This window comes from Trichechus manatus, unplaced genomic scaffold (genome assembly GCF_000243295.1).
Source record: "Trichechus manatus latirostris isolate Lorelei unplaced genomic scaffold, TriManLat1.0 scaffold00041, whole genome shotgun sequence".
Lineage (NCBI taxonomy): Eukaryota > Metazoa > Chordata > Mammalia > Sirenia > Trichechidae > Trichechus > Trichechus manatus.
The window spans coordinates 13,938,754-13,962,061 of NW_004443977.1; the positions used below are offsets into that span (position 1 = coordinate 13,938,754).

Sequence of the window (23,308 nt, forward strand, 5' to 3'; positions counted from 1 at the left end):
ATAGGTTTGTTAATTTTTTTTTTAATTGAAAAAGATACGCTTTGAAAGAAAAACAGTAATCAGACTGAGATATCTAAGATACGTGCTTTGCTCTTATATATGCTTCTATACCTCTGTTTAGCTGTTGCTTTTGCTGTTCCCCATCTCTGCTTTCTCAAATTCAATCACCCTTAAATACAGCCTAAATTTCATTCCCTTCATGAAGTCCTCCCAGACTGCCTCATTTGGCAGTAACATGCCCTTACAAACAGCTACAACATCACTGAAACTTTTAAAAATACTTAGTCACTTTTTACTTTATACATTATTTATGTATATGTCTTATGTTTCAGTTACAGGAACCACAGGCTTCATTTTCATATTAAGCACAAGGCCTTAATGCCTTGCATTCAGATCAGCAGGCAATCAATAAAAACAAAAGACCCACAGCTGTCGAGCTGATTCCGACTCATAACAACCCTATAGGACAGAGTAGAACTGCCCCATACGGTTTTCAAGGCTGTAATCTTTACAAAAGTAGACTGCCACATCTTTATCCTGAGAAGCGGCTGGTGGGTTGGAACCGCTGATCTTTTGGTTAGCAGCCAAGCATTTAACCACTGCACCACCGGGGCTCCTAAGGCAATTAATTAAGGTATGCTAAATGAACTTACGTAAATTGATTCTCACAGTATTCACTGAACATGGTGACAATAATATCAAGGACTATTTTTGCCTGCAAAGCAAAAAAAAATAGTATGGTTATTTTTAAACATAATTTTCTCTTCACTCAAATGGAAATGAATATTTAATATAATTTAGTGTCCAAACATCTAAAAATGGACATTTATATGTACATTCTAAAAAAGGAAGTGGAATAAAAATGTATGAGCTAAAGTAGGACTGTCCTCATCTGCAGGTGTTCTGCATTCATGCCATTCTGAGAGTTACAATCCAAGATTGGGATGAATGAATCACTTTTCCTGCCCCCACCTTGGATTCACCGAGTTTCAAGAGAGAGAATTGGCTAACTACTGGAGAAAATCCTATCAATCTCAAAAGTCTCTGAAGCCACACTATCTGATTCCTGGGGCTCAACCACTTGCTAGTGGTGTGACTTTGGGCAAGCCACTTTTTATCCTCTCTGTATCTCAGTTTCTCATCTGTTAAATTAACGTCATTTGGTTATTATGAGAATTAAATTCATATCTATAAGATTATTATATTTTTTTCCTAAAGCTTTTTTTTTTTCAATTAAAAAAAAACCCTTTAACCAACTTATAAGGCCTTTAGTATGTGCCAGCCTTGGTTCTAAGCTTTGAAAAACAAAATACAGTCATCTTACTGAGATATATGTTTTGCTCATACTTGTTTCGTTCTGATGTATCAGCTTCAGGGAAGATACCCAAAGTCTGTTAATGCATGAATAATTTTTTAAATAGCAAAAGCTGTATTACTCAGACAATATTTCTGGAGGCAAAAAATGTCAAATATATAACACATTGTAATATAAAATAACTTACAATGGCCTTCAATCCTCTAAAATGTATGTGAATGCCATTTATCTGCTCTACTTCTGTAGTCCAGCCTTCTAGTGCAGTTCAAGTTTGAAACCAAAAAGCCAAATCCGTTGCCGTTGAGTCGATTTCAACTCATAGTCCTCATAGCAATTCTACAGGATAGAGTAGAACTGTCCCATAGGGTTTCCAAGGAGCACCTGGTGGATTCGAACTGCCTACCTTTTGGTTAGCAGCTGAACTCTTAACCACTACGCCACCAGGGTTTCCCCATTCAAGTTTAGCTTTCTTTAATTTCTTAATTGCCAGCTCACTCTATGCCTTCCCTAATATGTGTAAAGAAGTCATATGCAGTAGAAAAACATTTTCATAGCAATTCATTCCAATAAATGTAGTGACAAAAGTGAATGAACAGCTAGTATTCTATATATTCTAGATATCTTTATGTGCATAAATCTTTTAACAATTTGGTAAATAAAACTTCTTTATAGCCAATTCATTAATTTTTTTCCCAAGTACACAAAGGTATGAAATTATTCAGCATTTAAATAAAGTCAACTAAGAGAAATAATTTGTACCACTCTAATTACAGCACTCATGCCATTCTGTTTATATTAGAATATGGCTAACTCTTTCCAATAGACTAAACAGCTCCTTAAAGTCAAGACACATGTCACTCATTATTAAATTCTTGGCACTGGAAGGACAGTGGGTATTGATTAAATTTTTATTTGTCGAATGAATGAAAGCCCAAAACCAAAAGTATAGAATATCTACATCTTTCTAATTTTCTAAATATCTAAAATATGTTTACACTTAAAAATGAACATATTTTAAAGTTTAGTCATACATCTTGGCCCAGAAGTAAAATCATTCTTGCCTGATAGTACAAAAATAGGACAAAAATTTTATTTACCTTTGTAAAGTCTGTTCCTGTGCATTCAATAAACACATTTCTAGTCTTTACTGTTATTTTGGAATGATCCCCTGCAGTGAAAATAAAACAATAACAATAAAAAAAAATCATTTTTAGAAATATAAGTAGACTAAAAACTCAGCAAAACAGAAACTACATTTTAAATTTAGGGCATAATATAAACTGACACCCCAGAGGTAAGGGGGTATTCAACTTTTATTTTAAGTTCCCATTGCAAATTAGGGAATAGAAATAAAATAATGACAAACCTTTATGAGTACATACATTGTGTCAGGTGCTATGCCAAGAACTTAACATACATTGTCTCGTTTAATCTTTACCTTGTGGTAAAGATTACCTATGATGGAGTTGCAGACAAGGCAACAAAGGTTCAGAGAGAGTAAGCTACTTGACCATGATCACAAGCTAACAAGCAGCCAGGCTAAGATTTGAGTCTAAATCTGGATAACTCCAAAGCCATGCCTGTAACCACTATAACTACCACAATCCAAGACCTGGAAGAAAAGAAGACTTTCCTTCCCACCATGATCAGCTAATCTTCCTTCTCTCCTCCAGCACTGGCAAACATCTATGGCTGAGATGTCATTAAATTCTATAAATACATTTAAGTTGCCTCATCAAAAAAAGCCTTCAGAAAGGAGTTCAGTTGACAAAATTTAGTTTAAAAGTTTTAGTTGAACTATAAAACTTCAGACAAGACAGTCTGACTTTGAGCTGAACCAAGTTAATTGCCTGCTACAACCAAAATAACAACACCCTTTGGAGGAATATAACAGAATCCAGAGACTTGCACAGAAAAATATTTATAAATTTATAAATACTTATGCATTTATAAATTTCATAAAATCACCAGTGGAATGTTAGATTACTCCATTGTTGAATGAATGAATGAAAAGAGCTACCACAATCAAATCTACAAAATACCTGAGATGCTCAGGTTAAGAGTTATTTTATTTGATTCAGCCAAATCTATTCAGAATTTACAGCAATGTCGAAGAAGAAGAAACAGCAAAATTCTATGAGGCTTTTGAAATAACTCACCATTGATGATTGGAGGCATTGAAAGGACAACACCATTGCTATCATAGATAACTGGGTACAGAGGTTTATTTTCAATGATATGTAAATACTGTTTAAGGTGGTTGTCAGTCTGAAAAAAAAAATTAAGTCAAACAAAACATGTCTTTTATTTCTATCACTGTAATTAGTTTACACGCCTACCTAATATAAAAGAGAGGGGAAAGTCAAGAAAAAAACAGCCCCAAATTACAGAAAGCTCTGAATTCATGACATTCTAATATAAATTACTATCTTAATATCTTTGTACCACTTCGTCTCCTACTGGAGAAAGATAAACCAAAACCAAACCCATTGTCAAGTCGATTCCAACTCACAGCAACCCTATAGGACAGAGTAGAACTGCTCTATAGGGTTTATTTATGGAAGCAGACTGCCACATCTTTCTCCTGCTGGGGAAAGATGAAGAGAACACAACTGAGTTGTTTTAAAGAGTGAAAATAAATTTGCCATGTTGTGCCTCAATCATCTCAAACAAAATATAACCATCACAGAACTATTTAGGTAAACAGGAAGAAATTATTTACAAATCATACCAAGGATAATAGCTTTTTCGAATGATACCCTCGATTTCTACTATTTATTACATAAGTTCATTTTCACTGTTGGACTCTAAAAAGCTAATAATGGCAATGGGTGTTTTTTGTACTGTGTAATATAAAGCAGCCCTGGTGGCACAGTGGTTAAAGCGATCAACTACTAACTGAAAAGTTGGCGGTTCGAAACCACCAGTGGCTCCTCGGAAGAAAAATGTGGCAGTCTGCTTCCGTAGAGATTTACAGCCTTGGAAACCCTATGAGGTCCCTATGAGTTTGGTAATGGGTTTGGTTTTGGTATTGCATAATATGAAGGAGACTTGGTGGTGCAGTGGTTAAGGCGTTTGGTGCTAACCGAAAGGTTAGTGGTTCAAACCCACCAGCTGCTCCGTGGGAGAGAGATGTGGCAATCTACCTCTGTAAAGATTTACAGTCTTGGAAACCCTTTGGGGCAGTTGTACTCTCTCCTACTTGGTTGCTATGAGTCAAAATCAACTCGACAACAGTGGGTTTGGGTTTCTGATAGTGCATAATATAAAAGAACATTTACCTTGTATATGTTCATCAGTTCACAGGCTGTATACTCCTTAGTCTTACTTAGAGGCTTGAATTTGATATCAGAAGGACGCTTTGCAGTATAGGTAAATGGGCCTGACAAAGTGTCCAAATCATGAGTACCAATAGCAACCAATGCTCTTTTTCTAAATGTTAAAAAGAAAGAGATGTGTGAATATTCCAAAGCAGAAATTCTAAAGATAACAGACTATTTGTTTTAAGAAATTATTTTTGACACCTCCCTAAAACACCGTTGCTAAATGTTACCTTTAGTGGAATATAATGAACAAATTCTCACAACCATTAGGAGTAATGAGAAATTACAAAACTACTTGAAACACATTACGATATTTTTATGCAAATATGTCAATACCTCTATGCCAATTTTTTTTTTTACACACTGCTGGAAAAAATAATTAGCATAATGGGCTTATGAAAATACCTTTTGGGGGGAGGGAGCGGTTGGCAAACAAACGTAGAAGATGCACGTTATTTGTGTTAAAAATATAGTGCTACAGTAGCTGAAATACATTCCTTGTCACTATGCTTTCCCAAATATTGTTACTGGGACATTTTCAAAGTCAGCATTTCCTTTATCTTCTTTTAATCTATTTCCTCTTAGTGTCCTCAAGTGAACATACATATCTTCATTAAATTAGAATAAACTACCAAATCACTGCTTTTTTTTTTTTGCTTTTCTGTTATTTTCCTCAATTTTCTGTTACATAGCTGTATTATCTACTAATAAAAAATTTTAATTTAAAAGCTGTGAATAACATTTAGAGTTTATCTTAATGTGTAAGAAAAGTCAAAAGCTATTAATTTCATTTGTTTCACAGTTTACTTGCAAAGGATTGAAGGTAATTTTAGAAACTTACATCAATATACAAAGTAGGAGAGAAAGAAATAGAAGGAAGGCTGTAAGAGGTGACACCACTACAGATACTACAGATAAAAAAGGATAATACGGGAACACTATGAACAACTTTATGCCAATAAATTTGATAACTTAGAAGAAATGGATATAGACCTTGAAAAACACAAACTTCCAAAGTTCACTCAAAAACAAAACAAAAAAAAAACAAACCTGTTGCCACTGAGTCAACTCCAAAGAAGAGGTTAACATTAGGATTTACTGACAGGCGACGACTCTGGAGCACTAGAATACCAGGATGTGTCCTATTCTTCCCCTTAGAAAAAATTTATGATTTCCAGAAACACCAGACAAAATAGAGCTTGAAGTGGAATTGAGTGAAGGGATACCCTCTGAGTTATATAAAAACAGCTTCTTAAAATGAGGCATATCCAGAACTTATGCGTGTCAGAAATCTTATATTCTGTTTTTTATTCTGAAAGTACATTTAAATTTTTATCGTTTTGTTTAATAACTACATACTAACAAGCTAACAAATAGACTCTTTAAAGAACTGGCCATAAACGTTACTCGGAATCACAAAAAAGTGTTGCTTCAACCACCTGGTAGCAGCAGCTGTGTTTCAGGAAAAGCGAAACCTAGTGTGCCCTGGTGGGGCAGTGGTTTACAGCTTGGCTGCTAACCAAAAGGTCAGCTGCTCGAATCCACCAGCTGCTCTTGGAAACCCTATGAGGCAGAGTTCTACCCTGTCCCATGGGGTTGCTACGAGTCGGAATTGACTCGACGGCAATAGGCTTTTCTTTTTGTTTTTTTTAGTAAGCTTAACCACGGGTGTGTTTATTTTTAAACATTTCATCACAGAAGAAAACATTGATTATTCTCTCAAACCTGTCCACAGCCTATCCCATACAGAAGAGCTCCTCCTAGTCTCCATGATTTACAAACTGCAATTATTAAAAAATAAAAATTCTTTTTCTGCTTTCATTCAAGACATATATAACTACCAATCACACCTCTGGAGCAACACGAAATAACCAATGCATTTCAGGACTACACGAAGAAACCTGATGTGTTAGCTAAAGCCTGAGTTTTCTTATCCTCAGTAGTTTCCATTAGGCTTTCTGAAATACTGAAATGAGCTCAAGGACTCCCACTGTTACCTTCCTTGACCTCTAAGAGTTCAAGAATTATATAGATTTGAAGATCCTTGAGGAGCCCTGGTGGTGCACTGGTTAAGCACTTGGCTGCTAACCAAAAAGTCAATGGTTTGAACCCACAAGCTGCTCTGTGGGAGACAGACAAGGCAGTCTGCTTCCGCAAAGATTACAGCCTTAGAAACCCTATGGGGCAGTTCTACTTTGTCCCATAGGATCACCATACGTCAGAATTAACTCGACAGCAACGGGTTTTTCTTGGTTTGCACTCCTGTAGGAGCTCCACAGGAAATGATGTATAATGTCAAAGACAGAGTAAGTAAATTCAGTCATTTTAAAGTCTCAAGTTTTATTTTAGAGATTACTCTGACAACTCAAAATTATACTCACTCAAAAAATGAAATCAAGTAATAATTTTTTTTTCTGTTTATAAAGGTACAGATCATACTTCAAATTACCATGGTTTACATTTAGTAGTATAATCTACTATCAATGGTTTGAACCAAGAAAAAAAAAATTCTAAGGCTAGATATTTTTTCTCTACATTGTATTCAAAATAGATCTCCTGTTTCTCCATGCATATACCACTCATAAGCAGAAACAAATATGTGACACATATATGTCTGATAAAGCAAATTTAAACTCTTGTTACTTTCACATATTATTAATTTAGAAATGCTATGAAAAAATCTATAGAGGGAAAAAGGAAGGAGGGAAGAAGAGGGAATAAGGGGGAGAGAAGGAGGGAAAAGGAGGAAAGAAAAAGGAGAAGGGGGTAGAAAGAAGGGAAGGTAGAGGAAGACAGTGCAATCACAAACCTGCAAATATTCTGATGTAATTTCTCCTGAAGTTCAATGAAACTGTCATATCGATCTTTAGTAAACTTTATATTACGGAGAACTGCTGCTACAGCATAAGGGCGTACTTTAGCTGTCTGAAATTTAGAACATCATTAGAGGGGGTAAATAGTAATGCTTTTCTTTAAAATAACGTCTTGTAATAGAAAGTTAGCTGCCCTCTTGATACTGTCACGAATTTTCATTTCAAACAGGTATATATTCATTTATTCACTCATTCAACAAATAAATAGTGGTGAACAAAGAACAAAGTCACAGTCCTCAGGAAATTTACATTTCAGTAAGATTTAGCTAAAAATTGAGAAAAAAAAATGAATGTTTAGTTTGTTCATGGTTTAATATTTTTACCATAACAGCCCCCCCAAAAAGTTTTTCTTTTTAAATTTCATTAATATATCATAATTTTGGCAATAAACATTTGGGTATTATTTTCCAAAATTATTTATGGAAAACAGATGACTTGTTCCCTTTCATTTGTTGGTAAAACAAACTGACAATTTTAAAGCTAGGGGCTAAATATTAAAACATATCCATTTTAGCAAATGAACAAAGAAAGGCACATTTAGCAAAAAAGACTTGTTCCTTTTTCCTCCTCACCTTACACACATACAAACTTATAAATTAAAAAAAAAAAAAAAAGGATTTATCCTCATTACCTCTTCTGTGATAGTCAATTTCTGGATTTCTCCATTAGGCATTACCCGTTTATATACTGGAGCCTTTATCCTAAAATAAAATTAAATGAAACAAACAATTAATCAAAATATTTGATGAAGTAATTATATTCTACTTTATGTATAAAAAGTATACAACATAAACAGAGCTAGGACAATGGACTGAAGTTCTAGGATGCTTCATATGATAATGAGTTTCCCGGCATAGCCTAGAAAACTATTAACTAAGCAATTGTTTAGGAACATTTAAACATTGGCTGAAGGGCTGGATTAGATAACCTTTAAGTTTTATTCCAAACATGAGATTCTGGACTTCTAAGAAAAGTAAGACTTACTACTAAAACTACAGATTCAAAGTCCCATCTAGACCTACTGAATCAGGATACACAAGGGCAAGGGCTAGTGAGCAGAACATTTTGAAGACATCTCCAGGCACCTGTTATCATCAGAAGAGGATGGGAACTACTGTTTTAAGGCAATGCTTCACACTGCCATGTGCTTACAAATCAACCAGGAATTCTGTTAAACCGCAGATTCTGATTCAACAGGTTTTGGATGGAGGAAGAATTCTGCATTTTTAACAAGCTCCCAGGTGGTACAAATGCTGCTAGTCCACAGACCACACTTTGAGTAGCAATGGTTTTAAGTCACTTTTCTAAAACTTGTCTGATCAGAAAAATCACATGAGGTACCTGTTAAAAATACAGATTCTGATTAGGCAGGTTTGAGAAACACAATTCTACAGGATTATCCCTGACCCTGAAATACAAGCATCTGACTGTCATACACAGAACCAACTGGGTCAACCCCAAAATTCAACCACCTTAACCAAATGCCTACTCATCACCATTTCACCAAGACCTATCACTCATCTAAAGCCTCACTGTTTCAGAGTCCAGCCCATCAGCCAGAGGTTCTTATTCTTTTGCAACTGACCACAGAATGTATAATTAATCAAAACCAAAAGTAATTATCTTCTGACAGCTGTTATTATTTCACCTCTTTTTCACTTTATATATTGACTATCTTACATATTCATTATAGGAACATCTAGAAGGGGCCTTTAAATTCTTCTTCATTATAGACTAGGTAAATAACATGAATCTGCTAAAGAATTTTTTTAATTGAAGCCATAAAATCATTAACCACTCCAGTTTTAAAATACGGTCCAAAAATGAAAGGCTATAACTCAGTATTCAAGCAAACTTTTGAATGGCTATAGCCCACATGAATCTCATCCTCCAAACATCCCTCTTTCTGATCTACGCAGATCTAAAGCTGTGAACCTGTCCAACAAGATTTTTTCTAAAAACTTAAATAGGGTTGCTGATAATGACGGGGATTAAAAAGAAAGAATTGAAATCCAAGTTAGCAAAGTAGTTAATGAACATGTTTCTTTACCTTTCTTTGAAGACTTGAAGTCCTCGGACCAATCCTTCCAGACATAGGAGGTCATATCTATTGGCAGGGACGTCAATTTTGTAAAGAACAACATCAGAGGCCCCGGCTGCCTTTTCATTACCTTGTTCCTTACTTATAAGTTCCTTCTCAGAAGTCTAAAACAAGCCAAAAAATAAAAGTTAATAAAACTAAAATAAATCTAAACTCTTTTTAAAAAGTAAAAGCTATCAGTCCTATATGGCAGCAGTTGTTTTTTTTGCAATAAAACCAACATGGGTTTGAGAATGTTAAATGTTATCATGATAACAGACGGAAAATACTCCCACTTTTACTGAGTTCAGACATCTAGCTTCCTCAATCATCCCAAAACAGCACATGTCCATTGTTGGTTTTTTATAAATAAAGGTTTTTTGTGTTTTAATTTGTATTGTGGTAAAATAAATATAACAAACCACTTGCCATTTTGTAAATAAAATTTTACTGGACACATCCAGGCCCATTTATCTATGGCTATTTACATGCTACGATGGAGGAGTTGAATAGTTCTGACAGAGACTATCTAGCCTACGAAGCTAAAAATATCTACTGCCTGGCCCTTTACAAGTTCCTGGGTGGTGCAAATAGTTAAGCACTCAACTACTAACCAAAAGGTTGGTGGTTTGAACCCATCCAGAGTCACCTTGGAAGAAAGGCCTGGCAATCTGCCTCTGCCTTGAAAACCCTATGGAATGCAGGTCTACAAACTGCACCACAGGGGGTCACAAGAGTCAGGGTCAGTTTGAGGGTAACTGGTTTTTTGGTTTGGCCCTTTACAGAAAAAAATGTGCCGATTCCTGATCTAAAGAAAATTAAAACACTACCAAGAACATACAACAAACAAACAACAGTGTCAAGGAAGCAAAGTAAAGATGATTTGCCAAACAAAAGAAATATAACTTCTTACAGGGTAATGATAATGGCTCTAAAAGCTAAATCCTGTGGGTACCCAAACCTAGGAGCAACATGAGAATGACAATGATAACACAAAAACAAATCAAAAACCCTTCAAAGAGATCATCAGAAGTTGTGGTGACAATTAGAAGGGATTACAGGTACGATGAGAAGCAACCTAGTGACAGTAAAGATAGAGAGCAGCAAAGAATGAAGGCCACCCAGAAGGAGAGAAGAGAAATACTAGAATGGTTATTTTTAGTGCAGTGGCAAAGAGCTTAATTATGTGGAAACTCCACCTAGTCTGAACTCCCACTATTACCACCATCAGTAACTTGCTGAAATAACTGATGAATTCCTATCAAAATATGCAATGATTTTTGTTTTACATGATGCCCTTCCAATGCCACAATATAGTAGTTCAAATTATTTCCCAAACTAAGAATTATAATCTATACGTGCACAGTATGTAGTGGACTCACTTTTGGTTGATAAGCACTATGTGCCCAACTCACGCTTGAGGAACAAAGGATCCACACAATGCTATGACTATGTTAAGGCCAATCCAAGCTCCAAACATCGTATACCCAGGTGTCTCAAACCAAGGAGGTGTATTTTAATTTAGGGAAATGAAAAAATGAAGAAGGGAAAAAAAAGAGAAGGAGGAGGAAGAAGAGGAAGAAATAGAATTTAAATAATGTTTAAGCAAAGGGGTCAATAAAACTAGTATTGTTTAGTGAAGAAAGATAAGTCACCTCACGGGAGATGTTGGATTTCGGGAGAAACCTTATGAAGGAGAAGATTAATATGGTAACCAGTGAAATGAAAGCACCTGAATAAAACATGGCCTCATTCCTTTGTAAACAAAGACTACCAGTAAAAACTAGTTGCTGTCCAGTTGATTCTGACTTATGGAGACTGCAAGTGTGTCAGAGTACTGTGCTCCTTAGGGTTCTTAATGGTTGATTTTTTAGAAGTAAACCACCAGTCTTTCTTCCCAGGTGCCTCTGGGTGGACTCAAGCCTCCAACCTTTTAGTTAGCGGCCAAGTGTGTTAAGCATTTGTACCACCCAGGGACTCTGTAAACAAAGACACTGCTGCTTAAGTCTTCTTTTATTGTCAGTATTTCAATTCATGCAAAGACCACATTCATATATTGGGTTTGCCAGTGCTACCAAAAATCAAAGACCACAGAAATTTTAGGGCAGAAGGAATCAATAGGGATCGTATAATTTAAACCCCTTATTTCACAGATGAAAAGAAAGTCCAGAGAGACTGAAGTATGAGGCTCAGAAAAGCAAAGTAATTGTCCATGGTCACACACCTAGTAAGTTCCGGCACTGGAACTACAACTCTAATTTTCTGAGAAGGGGCAGTTGGAGGCTAATGAAATGAGCAACTCTAGTTGAAGAACAGGTCCACTGCTTCCCAGGTCCCTCTCCATGGTTAATCTGCAAACCCGTAAACCAAAACCCATTGCCGTCAAGTTGATTCCGACTCATAGAGACCCTACAGAACAGGGGAGAACTGCCCCATAGGGTTTCTAAGGCTGTAAACTTTATGGAAACAGATTGTCACATCTTTCTCCCTCAGAGTAGCTGGTGGGTTTGAACTGCTGACCTTTCGGTTAGCAGCTGAGGGCTTAACCACTGGACCACCAGGGCACCTTCTAATCTGCAAAAGGCCCTACTCAATAGAGAGGTCACTGTTGGGGAGCTTGCTGCTGTTCTGGGGTTATCTGAAATGTTCTACCCATCTCCACAGCATTAGCCTGATAAGGTAAGGGCATAGAGAATAAGGCATGACCCCCTTTTGAGAATCTAATTAAAGTAACGGAAACTTTTAGAACTGGAGCTTAGCCCCAGGAACACAGAAATCCCCAGGGCCCACAAGGGCATCATCTTAGCTAAGTACAAGGCAACAAAGATAAAATATAATAAACCCCTGAAAAATTAGTTTACACAGAGATTTTCTGAAAAATAAATATCCAATACGTACAATTTCATCAAGTTCCAGGCCAAATTCAAAACATAATTCATCAAATTCTTCATCAGCTATGGAAAAAAAACAAAGAAATTGCTAATTTTAATCTCTGGCATAACTGAAAATAGTATATAAATTGCGTTTTTCTATTATTAATTGTTAGACCAAGCATGCTAAATATCTGGCATCAGCTATCACAATTTAAGAACAGAAAGTAATTAACGAAAAAAATATAAAAGAGTAAGAAAAACAAAACTATTAAATGGTTAACTAACCCACAGTAGCATTAACTACAAAATTAGGTTACCTGCCTAGGGAATTTTCCATTTACTTAGAAGAAAAACAACCTGTTAAGCCGGGATCAAATACAACGTAGGCTCCAAATCACAGATCCAACATAACAGAATAATACTATATAAGTTCTATTATTTAAAATTCTCTAAGGCAGCCTAAAATTCTCTTTGGCTTTGGAGTCAAACTGACCAGAGTTTGAATTCTGATCCTGCCACTTATTAGTTCTGAGAGCTTGGCACCTTAGGTAAACTTTCTGAACCTCATCTGTAAAGTGGCATTTTACAGCCATTTATAGCATGGAACTGTTGGAAAGATTTAAATGCGATCATGCAGATAATAGGCATGGTATATGGCCTGAAACATAAAACCCAAACCCACTGTTGTCAAGTCGATTCCAACTCATAGTCAACCTATAGGACAAAGTAGAACTGCTTCCATAGGGTTTCCAAGGTTGTAAATCTTTACAGGAGCAGACTGCCACATCTTTCCCCCGCAGAGCAATTAGTAGGTTCGAACCACTGACCTTTCAGTTAGCAGCTGAGTGCTTTTACCAAATAGTTTTTTTTCCTTAGTTTTAAATTGCATTTCACTTTGTTTTGCTACTGGATACAGCATTTTCAGGTTATCAAAAATTGAGCACAAACATTATCATTACCAGTATACTCTAGTGAAAAGCTGGTCTTAAGATTCTTGATCTTGAAATTGAACTTAATTCAACAAATGTTTATTGAACACCTACTATATGCCAGGTACTATACTAGGTGCCAGGTTTGCACAGGTAAATGAAATACAACTCCTGCATTAACTATTTACTTTAGGAAAGAAACTAGACATGCAAATAAATATATTAAGAGTAAGGTACTGGGATGGCACAAGGGAAGTAATCGGCTCAACTAAGGTCGGCTAAGGATTCACAAAAAAGGATCGGTTCATGAGGCAGACTGTGGGGAGTGAAGCAATAGCATGGCAAACTTGGAAACTCTAAGACGTTCAACATGGATAAAACGTACAGTACATGGCAGAAAGTGGTAGTAGATAAGACGGAACAAGTAGAAAGAGGCCAACTCAAGACACGTCATGGTATTTGCACTCTGTCCTGCAGGCAAGGGGAGTTACTCTGGAGGATTTTCAGTTGAGCAAAAACATGACTAGATCTGCATTCTAGAGAGATCCTGACTGGTAGCAGGGTGGAGGATGGATTGGAGCAGGGAGGCCACTGCAACAGTACAGGTGAGACTACTGAAGAGTTGATTTAAAGCAGCCGCACTGAGTACGGGGAAGAAGAAATGAACATGAGCAAGGTTAAAGACAATTTATAGATAACACTGTGAAGAATGGGAATTCCTGAACACTTAATTGTGCTCATGAGGAACCTCTACTTAGACTAAGAGGCGGTCATTTGAACAGAACAAGGGGATACTGCATGGTTTAAAATCAGGAAAGGTGTGCATCAGGGTTGTATCCTTTCACCATACTTATTCAATCTGTATGCTAAGCAAAAAATCTGAGAAGCTGGACTATACGAGGAAAAACGTGGCATCAGGATTGAAGGAAGACTCATTAACAACCTGTAATATGCAGATGACCCAACTCATAGCGACCCTAAAGTAGGGATGTAGAGTAGAACTGCCCCATAGGGTTTCCTATGGGAGCAGGATCACCAGGTCTTTTCTCCTGCAGAGACGCTGGTAGGTTCGAAACACAGACCTTTCAGTTAGCAGCCACCTGCTTAACTGTTGCAACACCAGCGCTCCTTTGTTAACTGTATAGGTGGCAGATAACTTGTTTCTTTAGTTTCTTAGGCCAGGAGTAACAGTACTCAAGGAGCTGTAATTAAGGAACTATACCTGAGAGGCCTCATCCACACCTGGACCTGATTTAGATGATAAGATTCTAGAATACAAACTGCTGCTGTAATGGGATGACACTTCTGGGGGCGAGTATACTTTGTATAGCAAGCTGTCAGCCAGGTCAAGGAATAATTAGGGCTGGACAATCTGTTTCCAAGCTCACTCATGGTTGTTGGCAGGCCTCAGTTCCTTACTGCTTTTTTGCCAGAGGCTTCAATTCCTCCCACACTGGCCTCTTAATAGGACTGCTTACAAGGTCGTTGTTTCCTCCAAAGCGAGATATCTGACAGCGAGCAGGGAAGTGACAGCCAGTTTTTAGTAACTTCTCAAAAGTGATATATCATTGCCCCTGGCATACGCTATTGTCACACTGACCAATCCTGGCAGTGTGGGAGGGGACTACACAAGGGTGTGAATACTAGGAGGCGGGTATCCTTGGGGGCCATCTTTGAGGCTAACTACCACAGTCACCCTGTGGTCCCAATGATTATGTTTCTCCCACATGCAAAAAAAATCTGAGCAGAAAGGCAGTAAAAAGGTAGAATAAGGAGATAAAGCTGACCCAGAGGAGTCAGAGGAGCAAAATGGCTGGAATAAAAAAAACAGGTTGAGAAATATCCTTGATAAGCAAAGAGGTGGTGAAGGAGAAGGTGGTGATAGGTAGAAAGAATGGCGTTTGGGATAGATAGAAAGCAACCCTCGAGGGGCTGGGGGAAAAAATGTGGATAGGAAAAGTATGAATGAGACATTATCTGAAAACATGAAAAAAAAAAAAAAAAAGGTGAAAACTAGGATGGAGCCACACCATTTGGAAACCAGATTCTTCTTTGATGAACATGATTTCCAGCTCTGACCTCAATCCAACTAAGAATAAAAAGGTTTTAAGAAGGAATTCAGCAAATATAAACTAATGACATTATTTCTGACTGATCTGAAGTACATCCTAATAAAATTAATCTTCTGACTGAAATTTTTAAAAGAGCTAATAGTTAACAAACAGGAAAAACTAAGCTTACCTGGTCTCTCTAAATGTAAAAAAAAGGGGGGGGGGGCAGCTAAGAAATATACTAAAATGTCAGATGACAGTAAATAGGTTATAAATCTCACCATTTTAAAAAACTTGGATTGTTACTTCCTCAGAGATGGAGAACTGGATGGGAACTGATTACACACAGTTTGAACAAATATTTGCCACATACCGTGTTGTGCAATTCAGGTATATCGTACACACCATTAGTGAGCTGATGGTTTAGAAGGATAGGTAAGAAATATAAGCAAGCATAATACAAAATACAATGCTATTAAGGAATTATAGCTGAGCTCTACTTTCAGGAACTTAGGGCAGAATTTCATGGGTAAGAAAACTTTAACAGAGTATCTGAAAGTACACCTTTTAGAAAGTTTTTTAAACGCTAACTTTATTTTCAGGAGTTCTAGTGGCACAGTAGTTAAGTGCTGAGCTGCTAACCGAAAGGTCAGCCGTTCAAACCCACCAGCTGCTCCATGGGAGAAAGAAAGCAGTCTGCTTGGTAAAGATTACAGCCTTGGGAACCCTATGGGGCAGTTCTACTCTGGCCTGTAGGGTCATTATGAGTTGAAACTGACTTCACGGCAAAGGATTTAACTTTATTTTCACAACAACATTTGAGAAATATCTCATTTTGGGAAGCTATACACCCAACTGTTACTAAAGCGATAGGGCTTTGTTATCATATTGAGCCCTAAAACCAAAAGGAGCTGTCACAGATCAGTGGCTACAGCTTTTATAAAAGCTGATAATTAGGAGGCGAGGCAGATGTTATTTCAACTGCTACATCTATGGGGTAACTGACAACTGTATCTAACACTTCGCTTTTGTGTGTGTGTGTGTGTGTGTGTGATTAATTGTTTTTAGACCTAAAGAAGAGATTAAGTGTAGCGTGAAGACTAAGACCCCCGAGTAAACACTCCTTGTCATTCAAGTCTCAGCTCAAATGTTACCACCTTACCTAATGTTATTCTTAGTACAACCGTTTTATTTCCTTCATAGTATTTAACATTATCCAAAATCATTTTATTAATGTGCTGGTTAATGACTGTCTGACGCCCTCATTAGAAAGAAAAGACAGACCGTATCGTCATGCTCACCGCTGTATTCCCAAGTGCTTAGAACAAGCGCTCGGTAACCGTTAATAAAATAAAACAAAGACAGATGAGATGCTGTTAACTTCTTTCCTGATCTAAACCCCTACTCCCAAACCCACACAAACAGTTCCCACAGCCCTCTTCTTATTGCGCTGAACTGGCTGCACACGGAATGCAACCCGAGGCTTCATTCCTAGTCTACCCTCTAGCACCGAGCTCCATGCCAGGCACGCTCGATGCGAGTTCACTGAAAGAATGATACGGCCCGGCTGGCACGTGCGGATGATGCAAAGGCAGCCGCGGGGATGCCGGTTCCGAGAGGCAACCTCAGAGTCAGGAACCCTGCCGGGCCGCCCCGGTCCTCAGACCTCCCGGTGCACATCCCGACCACCCCGGGCCGACGCTGGGCTACCACGCAGCATAAACGTTGCAAGGACACCTCCCTGGATGTAGAGCCCAGGCTTTCGGGCCGACACTCACTGTAGGTACGGCCCAGGGCTTGGAAGAGCAGATCGCGCTTCACGCTGACAGTCGGCATGGCGAGTCAGGCTCACTAGGCATGCGCGGCCAGCCGGGCTGGGCTCGGCGACCGAAGTGTGTAGGACCCAGTCCGTCTCATCTGGGCTGACTTAAATAGTGCCAGTCTTATTCCAACTGCTCCTGCTCTCCATTTTCCATATGAAGGCAAGCAGATTGCCACTATTTATTTTATAAAATATAGATGCATTGGATGAATAACTTATAGCTGGAGAAGAAGACAGAATTGGATGGAATGGGCTGGACTTTTTCCGGCAACAAAAAGGATAGCCTGGCTTTTTCAGCAGCGAGGGACCTAAGGGCGAAGGCCTCCAAATTAGATGGGGCGGGGAGAGGGGGAGGGGCCTCGTGGCGGAGCATCTTCCCCTAGAGCAGGTGAGGGTGCAGGTGGGCGGGGTCTGCGGAAAACCGGAAGCGGGAAAACAAAAATAAACCAAATCCATTGCAGTGAAATCGATTTGGACCTATAGCGACCCTATAGGACACAGTAGAACTGCCATAGACAGTTTCTAAGGAGCGGCTGGTGGATTTGAACTGCCAATCTTTTAGAAGCAGGCGGAAAAGCAGCCTGGAGAGAAAGGTTTGCAAACCCAAGGAATGGGAGCAGGGAAACTGTAGCAGTTGTACTTCATTCCTTAATTTCTTTTGTACCGTTATGAGTCTTACACCATGATTTTTTTAAATTTAGATTTATTAAGATATAATTCACATACCATAAAATGCCTCCTTTTAAAATATACATGCCATTGAGTGATTTTTAGTATATTTACAAAATTGTATAATCGTCATCACTATTAATTCTAGAACATTTTCATCATCCCCAAAAGAAACCCTACCCATTAGAATTCACTCCCTATTCTTCTATACCCCTACCCCACTGCCATGGAGTCAATTCCCACTCATAGTGACTCTACAGGACAGAGTAGAACTGCCCCATGGGGTTTCCAAGGCTGTAATCTTTATGGAAGCAGACTGCCACATCTTTCTCTTGCAGAGCGGCTGGTGGGTTCAAACAGCAGACCTTTGGTTGGCAGCCGAGCGCTTTAACCACTGCGCCACCAGGGCTCCTTTCCATATCCCTAGCCCCTGGCAACCACTAATTTACTTTTTTCCTATATGTATTTGCCTATTCTAGACATTTCATATAAATGGAATCATACCATATGTGACCTTTTGTGTCTCACTTCTTTCACTCAACAATGGTTTTAAGATCTATCCCTGTTGTAACATGTGACAGTACTTCATTCGTTTTTATAATACTCCATCGGGAGCCCTGGCGGCACCGCGGTTAAGAGCTTGGTTGCTAACTAAAAGATCAGCAGTTCCAATTCACCAGCCGCTCCTTGGAAACACATGGGGCAGTTCTACTCTGTCCAGTAGGGTCACTATGAGCAGGAATCAACTCGATGGCAAGAGGTAATACTCCATTGTATAGACAGACCAAATTTTATTTATCCATTCTTCAGTTGATGGACATTTGGGTTGTTTCCACTTTTTTTACACCTGGGTTTTGTTTGAAACTTAAACAGCAGGCCTTGCATAAAGGAGGCATTTTTAGAGATCTCTTTTTAAAAGATGAAACAGGCTGACATTTACTCAGCGCTCTCTACCCTTCAGATACTGTGCTCAGCTCTCTGCTAGCATTAGCAGATTTCCTCTGTAAGCAGCCCAGAGTGTAGTACACTTAATAATGCCCCCCGCCAAGGTATCAGGTCCTAGTCCCTGGAACAGGTAAATGTTACCTTATATGGAAGCAGGTTCTTTGCAGTTGTGATTAAGTTAAGGATATTGAGATGGATTATCAGGGTGGGTTCTAAATGCAATTGTTGCAGGTGCTGTCAGATTGGTAGTAACCCTATGTATAACCCCATGTATTGCCAGTCCTGCATCAGCCTCACAATAGTAGGTATGTTTGATCCCATTTTTGTAGCCACTTTGTCAGTCTATCTCACTGAGGGTCTTCCTCTTTTTGCTCACGATCTACCAAGCGTGATGTCCTTCTCCAGGGATTGGTATCCATATAAGAGGGAGGCAGAGGGAAATTTGACATACACTGAGAGAGAAAAGAGTGTGACCAGGGATGCAGAGACTGGAGTGATGTGGCCAGATAATAAAAGATAGAAGGAACAGATTCTCCCCTAGAGCCTCTAGAGCGGATCTATCAACAACCCAATTTTGGCCCACTGAAACTGGTTTTGGACTTCTGGCCTTCAAAACTATGAGGAAGTCATCCAGGGATGGACCAGTAACTTGAAATTTGCCCTAAAATTGGAGGGTGCCAAGAGACCAAAGAAAGAGTGTGGCAGCAAAGGAGTTTATTAGTGACACTTATGAGGCTTTCCCTGGCGGCCACAGGACCAAAGCAGATCTCTGCACTCCACAGTGGGAAGGCAGAGATATTATAGCAGTCACGGACAATAGTGGCTACATGCCAGGGATGTTCCATAAGGCTGCCTCAGCAAGGTCCCATAACAGGCCCCCATTTTACAGATGAGGAAACTGAAAACACAAGCTGTCTGAGTCACCAAACTCATAAGGGAGAGCTGAGTCCGCTCCATGGGGAGCCTTGCTCTCAAACTTTCTACTGTACAGTGACTGAGGGTCTCCAAGGCTATACAGTAGTCCTGGTGGCACAATGGTGTAAGTACTCAGCTGCTAATGGAAAGGTTGGCAGTTTGAACCCACCCAGCAACTATGCAGGAAAAAGACCTGGCAATCTGCTTCTGTAAAGATTACAGCCTATAAAACCCTATGGGGCAGTTCTATTCTGTAACACATGGGGTCACCGTTAATTGAAATCAACTTTATGGCACCTAACAACAACAACAAGGCCATACAGCTGAGGGGATCACAGCTGGGCCAGATTTAGGTCTCCCCGACGGCCAGTCAAACACTTTTCAGAATATATTTTCACTGCCCATGGATGCAGGCAGTCTTGTCTCAGTGCCCAACATAACAGATTGACAGGGATCCCATGAATGGCAGACATCTCTGATGCCAAATACAGTTCTCATTCCAAAATTGGTGCTCAGCTCATGAATAAAGGACTTCTTGAATGATTGCATGCTGAGCTGCCCTCCTCTGAGAATTTCAAAGTGCTCTGTGGCCTCTGGACCTCAGTTTCCTCATCTGTAAAATATGGATAATAATACACACCTTAAACAATTATAAGAATTAGAAACTATTCTTTCTTTCCTTCTTTGTTTTATTGTGCTTTAGGTGAAAGTTTACAGCTCAAGTTAATTTCTCATACAAAAATTTATATACATATTGTTATGTGACATTAGTTGTAATCCCTATAATGTGACAGCACACTCCGCCTTTCCACCCCGGGTTTCTTGTGTTCGTTCAACCAGTTCCTGTCCCTTCCTGCCTTCTCATCCTGCCTCAGGACAGAAGCTGCCCATGTGGTCTTGTGTATCTGATTGAACCAAGAAGCTTCACAAGTATTATGTTTTATAGTCCAGTCTAATCTTCCGTCTGAAGAATGGGCTTCTTGGGAATGGTTTTAGTTCTGGGTTAACAGAGCGTCCAGGGGCTGTGGCTTTGAGGGTTCCTCCAGTCACAGTCAGACCATTAAGTCTGGTCTTTTTCTGTCAATTTGAGTTCTGCTCTGCACTTTTCTCCCACTCTGTCCGGGACTCTCTGTTGTGTTCCCTGTCAGGGCGGTCATTGATGGTAGCCGGCACCATCTAGTTCTTAGAAACAGTATTCTTAAATGACTACTATCTGTAAGTCCTGGAAGTAGGACAGTGCTCCCGATTATCTATTCTCTGTGTCTGTTTTCTGCTATCTTCAGACCGCTGAGGGACATTCTGTGCCCTCTCGCACACCTTGCAACTCGTCCATCCTGCTTTTCACCTTTGTGCACGTGCAGGTACCCTGTACCTTCTCTGTGACTAGCTAATATGTTAGAAGATTCTAATGGAAAAAAGAAAACTAGGCCATGAGTGTTCATCACTAATGACATTGGCTGATTGATAGGAAAGATACTTGGAAAATATGGAGATACTGTATTACAAGATGTAGGTAGGTGCTTATTTCATCTAATTTTAGGGCCAGCTAGAGAGCAGGAACAACGTGACAGCATTTCCAGGAATGCTTTCATGTTGGGCCAACAAATGTAAAAAAATTGCCAACTCATTAGAAATTTGTTGTTGTTGTCAGCTGCTATGGAGTTATCCCTGACTCATGACCCCATGCACATCAGAATGAGATGCCTCCCAGTGCTGCACCATCCTCATGATTGTTTGCAGATCAGACCATTATGATCTATAGGGTTTTTATTGGCTGATTTTTAGAAGTAGATAGCCAGTCCTTTCTTCTTCGTCTATCTTAGTCTGAAAGCTCTGCTGAAACCCAGGTACGAATTAAAATTATAATGAAATACATTTTCATACCCACCAGATTGGTAAGAATTTGAAAGTCTGACAAAATCAGAGTTTGGCAAGAAAGTGAAAGTACAAACTGATACAACAACTTTGGGAAATATGGCCGTACAAAGAAAAGTGGAACATATGTATACCCTAAAACCAAAACCAAATCCACTGCAGTTGAGTCGATTCTGACTCATAGAGACTCTGTAGGACAGAGTAGAACTATCCTATGGGGTTTCCAAGGCTGTAAATCTTTTTTTTTCTTTTTTCTATTGTTGTGCTTTAAGTGAAAGTTTACAGTTCAAGTCAGTCTCTCATACAAAAATTTATACATACACTGCTATGTGACCCCAGTTGCTCTCCCTGTACTGTGACAGCACACTCTTTCTTTCCACCCCTGATTTCCTGCGTCCATTCAACCATCTCCTAACCCTCTCCACCTTCTCATCTCACCTCCGGACAGAAGCTGCCCATTTAGTCTCATGCATCTACTTGAGCTAAGAAGCACATTCTTCACAAGTAACATTTTATGTCCCACAGTCCAGTCCAGTCTTTGAAGAGTTGGCTTCGGGAATTGTTTTAGTTCTGGGTTGACAGAGGGTCCAGGGGCCATGCTTTCCAGGGTTGCTCCAGTCTCTCTCAGACCATTAAGTCTGGTCTTTTTACTAGAATTTGAGTTCTGCACCCCATGTTTCTGCTGCACCATCAGGGACTCTCTGTTGTGTTACCTGTCAGGGCCGTCCTTGGTGGTAGCCGGGCACCGTCTAGTTCTTATGATCTCAGGCTGATGAAGTCTCTGGTTTATGTGGCCCTTTCTGTCTCTTAGGCTAATACTTTCTTTGTGTCTTTGGTGTTCTTCATTCTCCTTTACTCCAGGTTGGTTGGGACCAATTGATGAATGTTAGATGGCCACTTGCTAGCCTTTAAGACCCCGGACGCCACTCGCCAAAGTAGGATGCAGAACATTTTCTTCATAAACTTTGTAATGCAAGGCTGTAAATCTTTACAGAAGCAGACAGCCACATTGTTCTCCCGTTAAGCAGCTGGTGGGTTTGAACTGCTGACCTTTCAGTTAGCAGCCAGGCACTTAACCATGGCACCACCAGGGCTCCTTTTGCATACCCTACTACCCAGCAGTTACACTGCTAGGAATATTGCCCAGAGAAATTCTCACATAGGTGCGCCAGAAGGCACAAATAAGAACGTTCATCGTTATACTGTTTATTATATCAAAAAGCTGGGAACAACCCAATATCCATCAATACTAGAATGGGCAAATCATTATAGTAAATTTATGCAATGACACACCATACAGCTGTGAAAATGAATGAACTACAGCTGCATGTATCAACTTTGTTGTTGTTGTTAGGCAATGTCGAATAGGATCCAACTCATAGCAACCCTATGTACAACAGAACAAAACACTGTTGAAGTCTCCTACTACCATTGTGGAGCTGTCTATCTCTCTTTTCAGTGCTGTTAGAGTTTGTTTTATGTATTTTGGAGCCCTGTTGTTGGGTGCATAAATATTTATTATAGTTATGTCCTCCTGGTTCATTGACCCTCTAATCATTATATAGTGCCTTTCCTTATCCTTTGTGGTGGATTTTACTTTAAAGTCTATTTTGTCAGAGATTAATATTGCCACTCCTG

At 39.1% G+C, this 23,308-nt stretch overlaps 1 protein-coding gene across 1 annotated transcript in view; it reads right to left on the bottom strand.

The window, feature by feature from the left end:
• FARSB (phenylalanyl-tRNA synthetase subunit beta) overlaps positions 1-17,297 on the bottom strand; it is a 58,045-nt gene extending 40,748 nt beyond the window's left edge. The window contains exons 1-9 of the mRNA XM_004376362.2: positions 17,223-17,297; positions 12,490-12,545; positions 9,562-9,716; positions 8,143-8,212; positions 7,448-7,563; positions 4,597-4,747; positions 3,475-3,583; positions 2,413-2,483; positions 654-715 (exon numbers count right to left, since the gene is read on the bottom strand). Of these exons, the coding sequence (XP_004376419.1) occupies positions 654-715; positions 2,413-2,483; positions 3,475-3,583; positions 4,597-4,747; positions 7,448-7,563; positions 8,143-8,212; positions 9,562-9,716; positions 12,490-12,545; positions 17,223-17,280 (848 nt within the window). The 5' untranslated portion in view covers positions 17,281-17,297. The remainder of the gene's footprint in view (positions 1-653; positions 716-2,412; positions 2,484-3,474; positions 3,584-4,596; positions 4,748-7,447; positions 7,564-8,142; positions 8,213-9,561; positions 9,717-12,489; positions 12,546-17,222) is intronic.
• Positions 17,298-23,308: the final 6,011 nt, after the last annotated feature.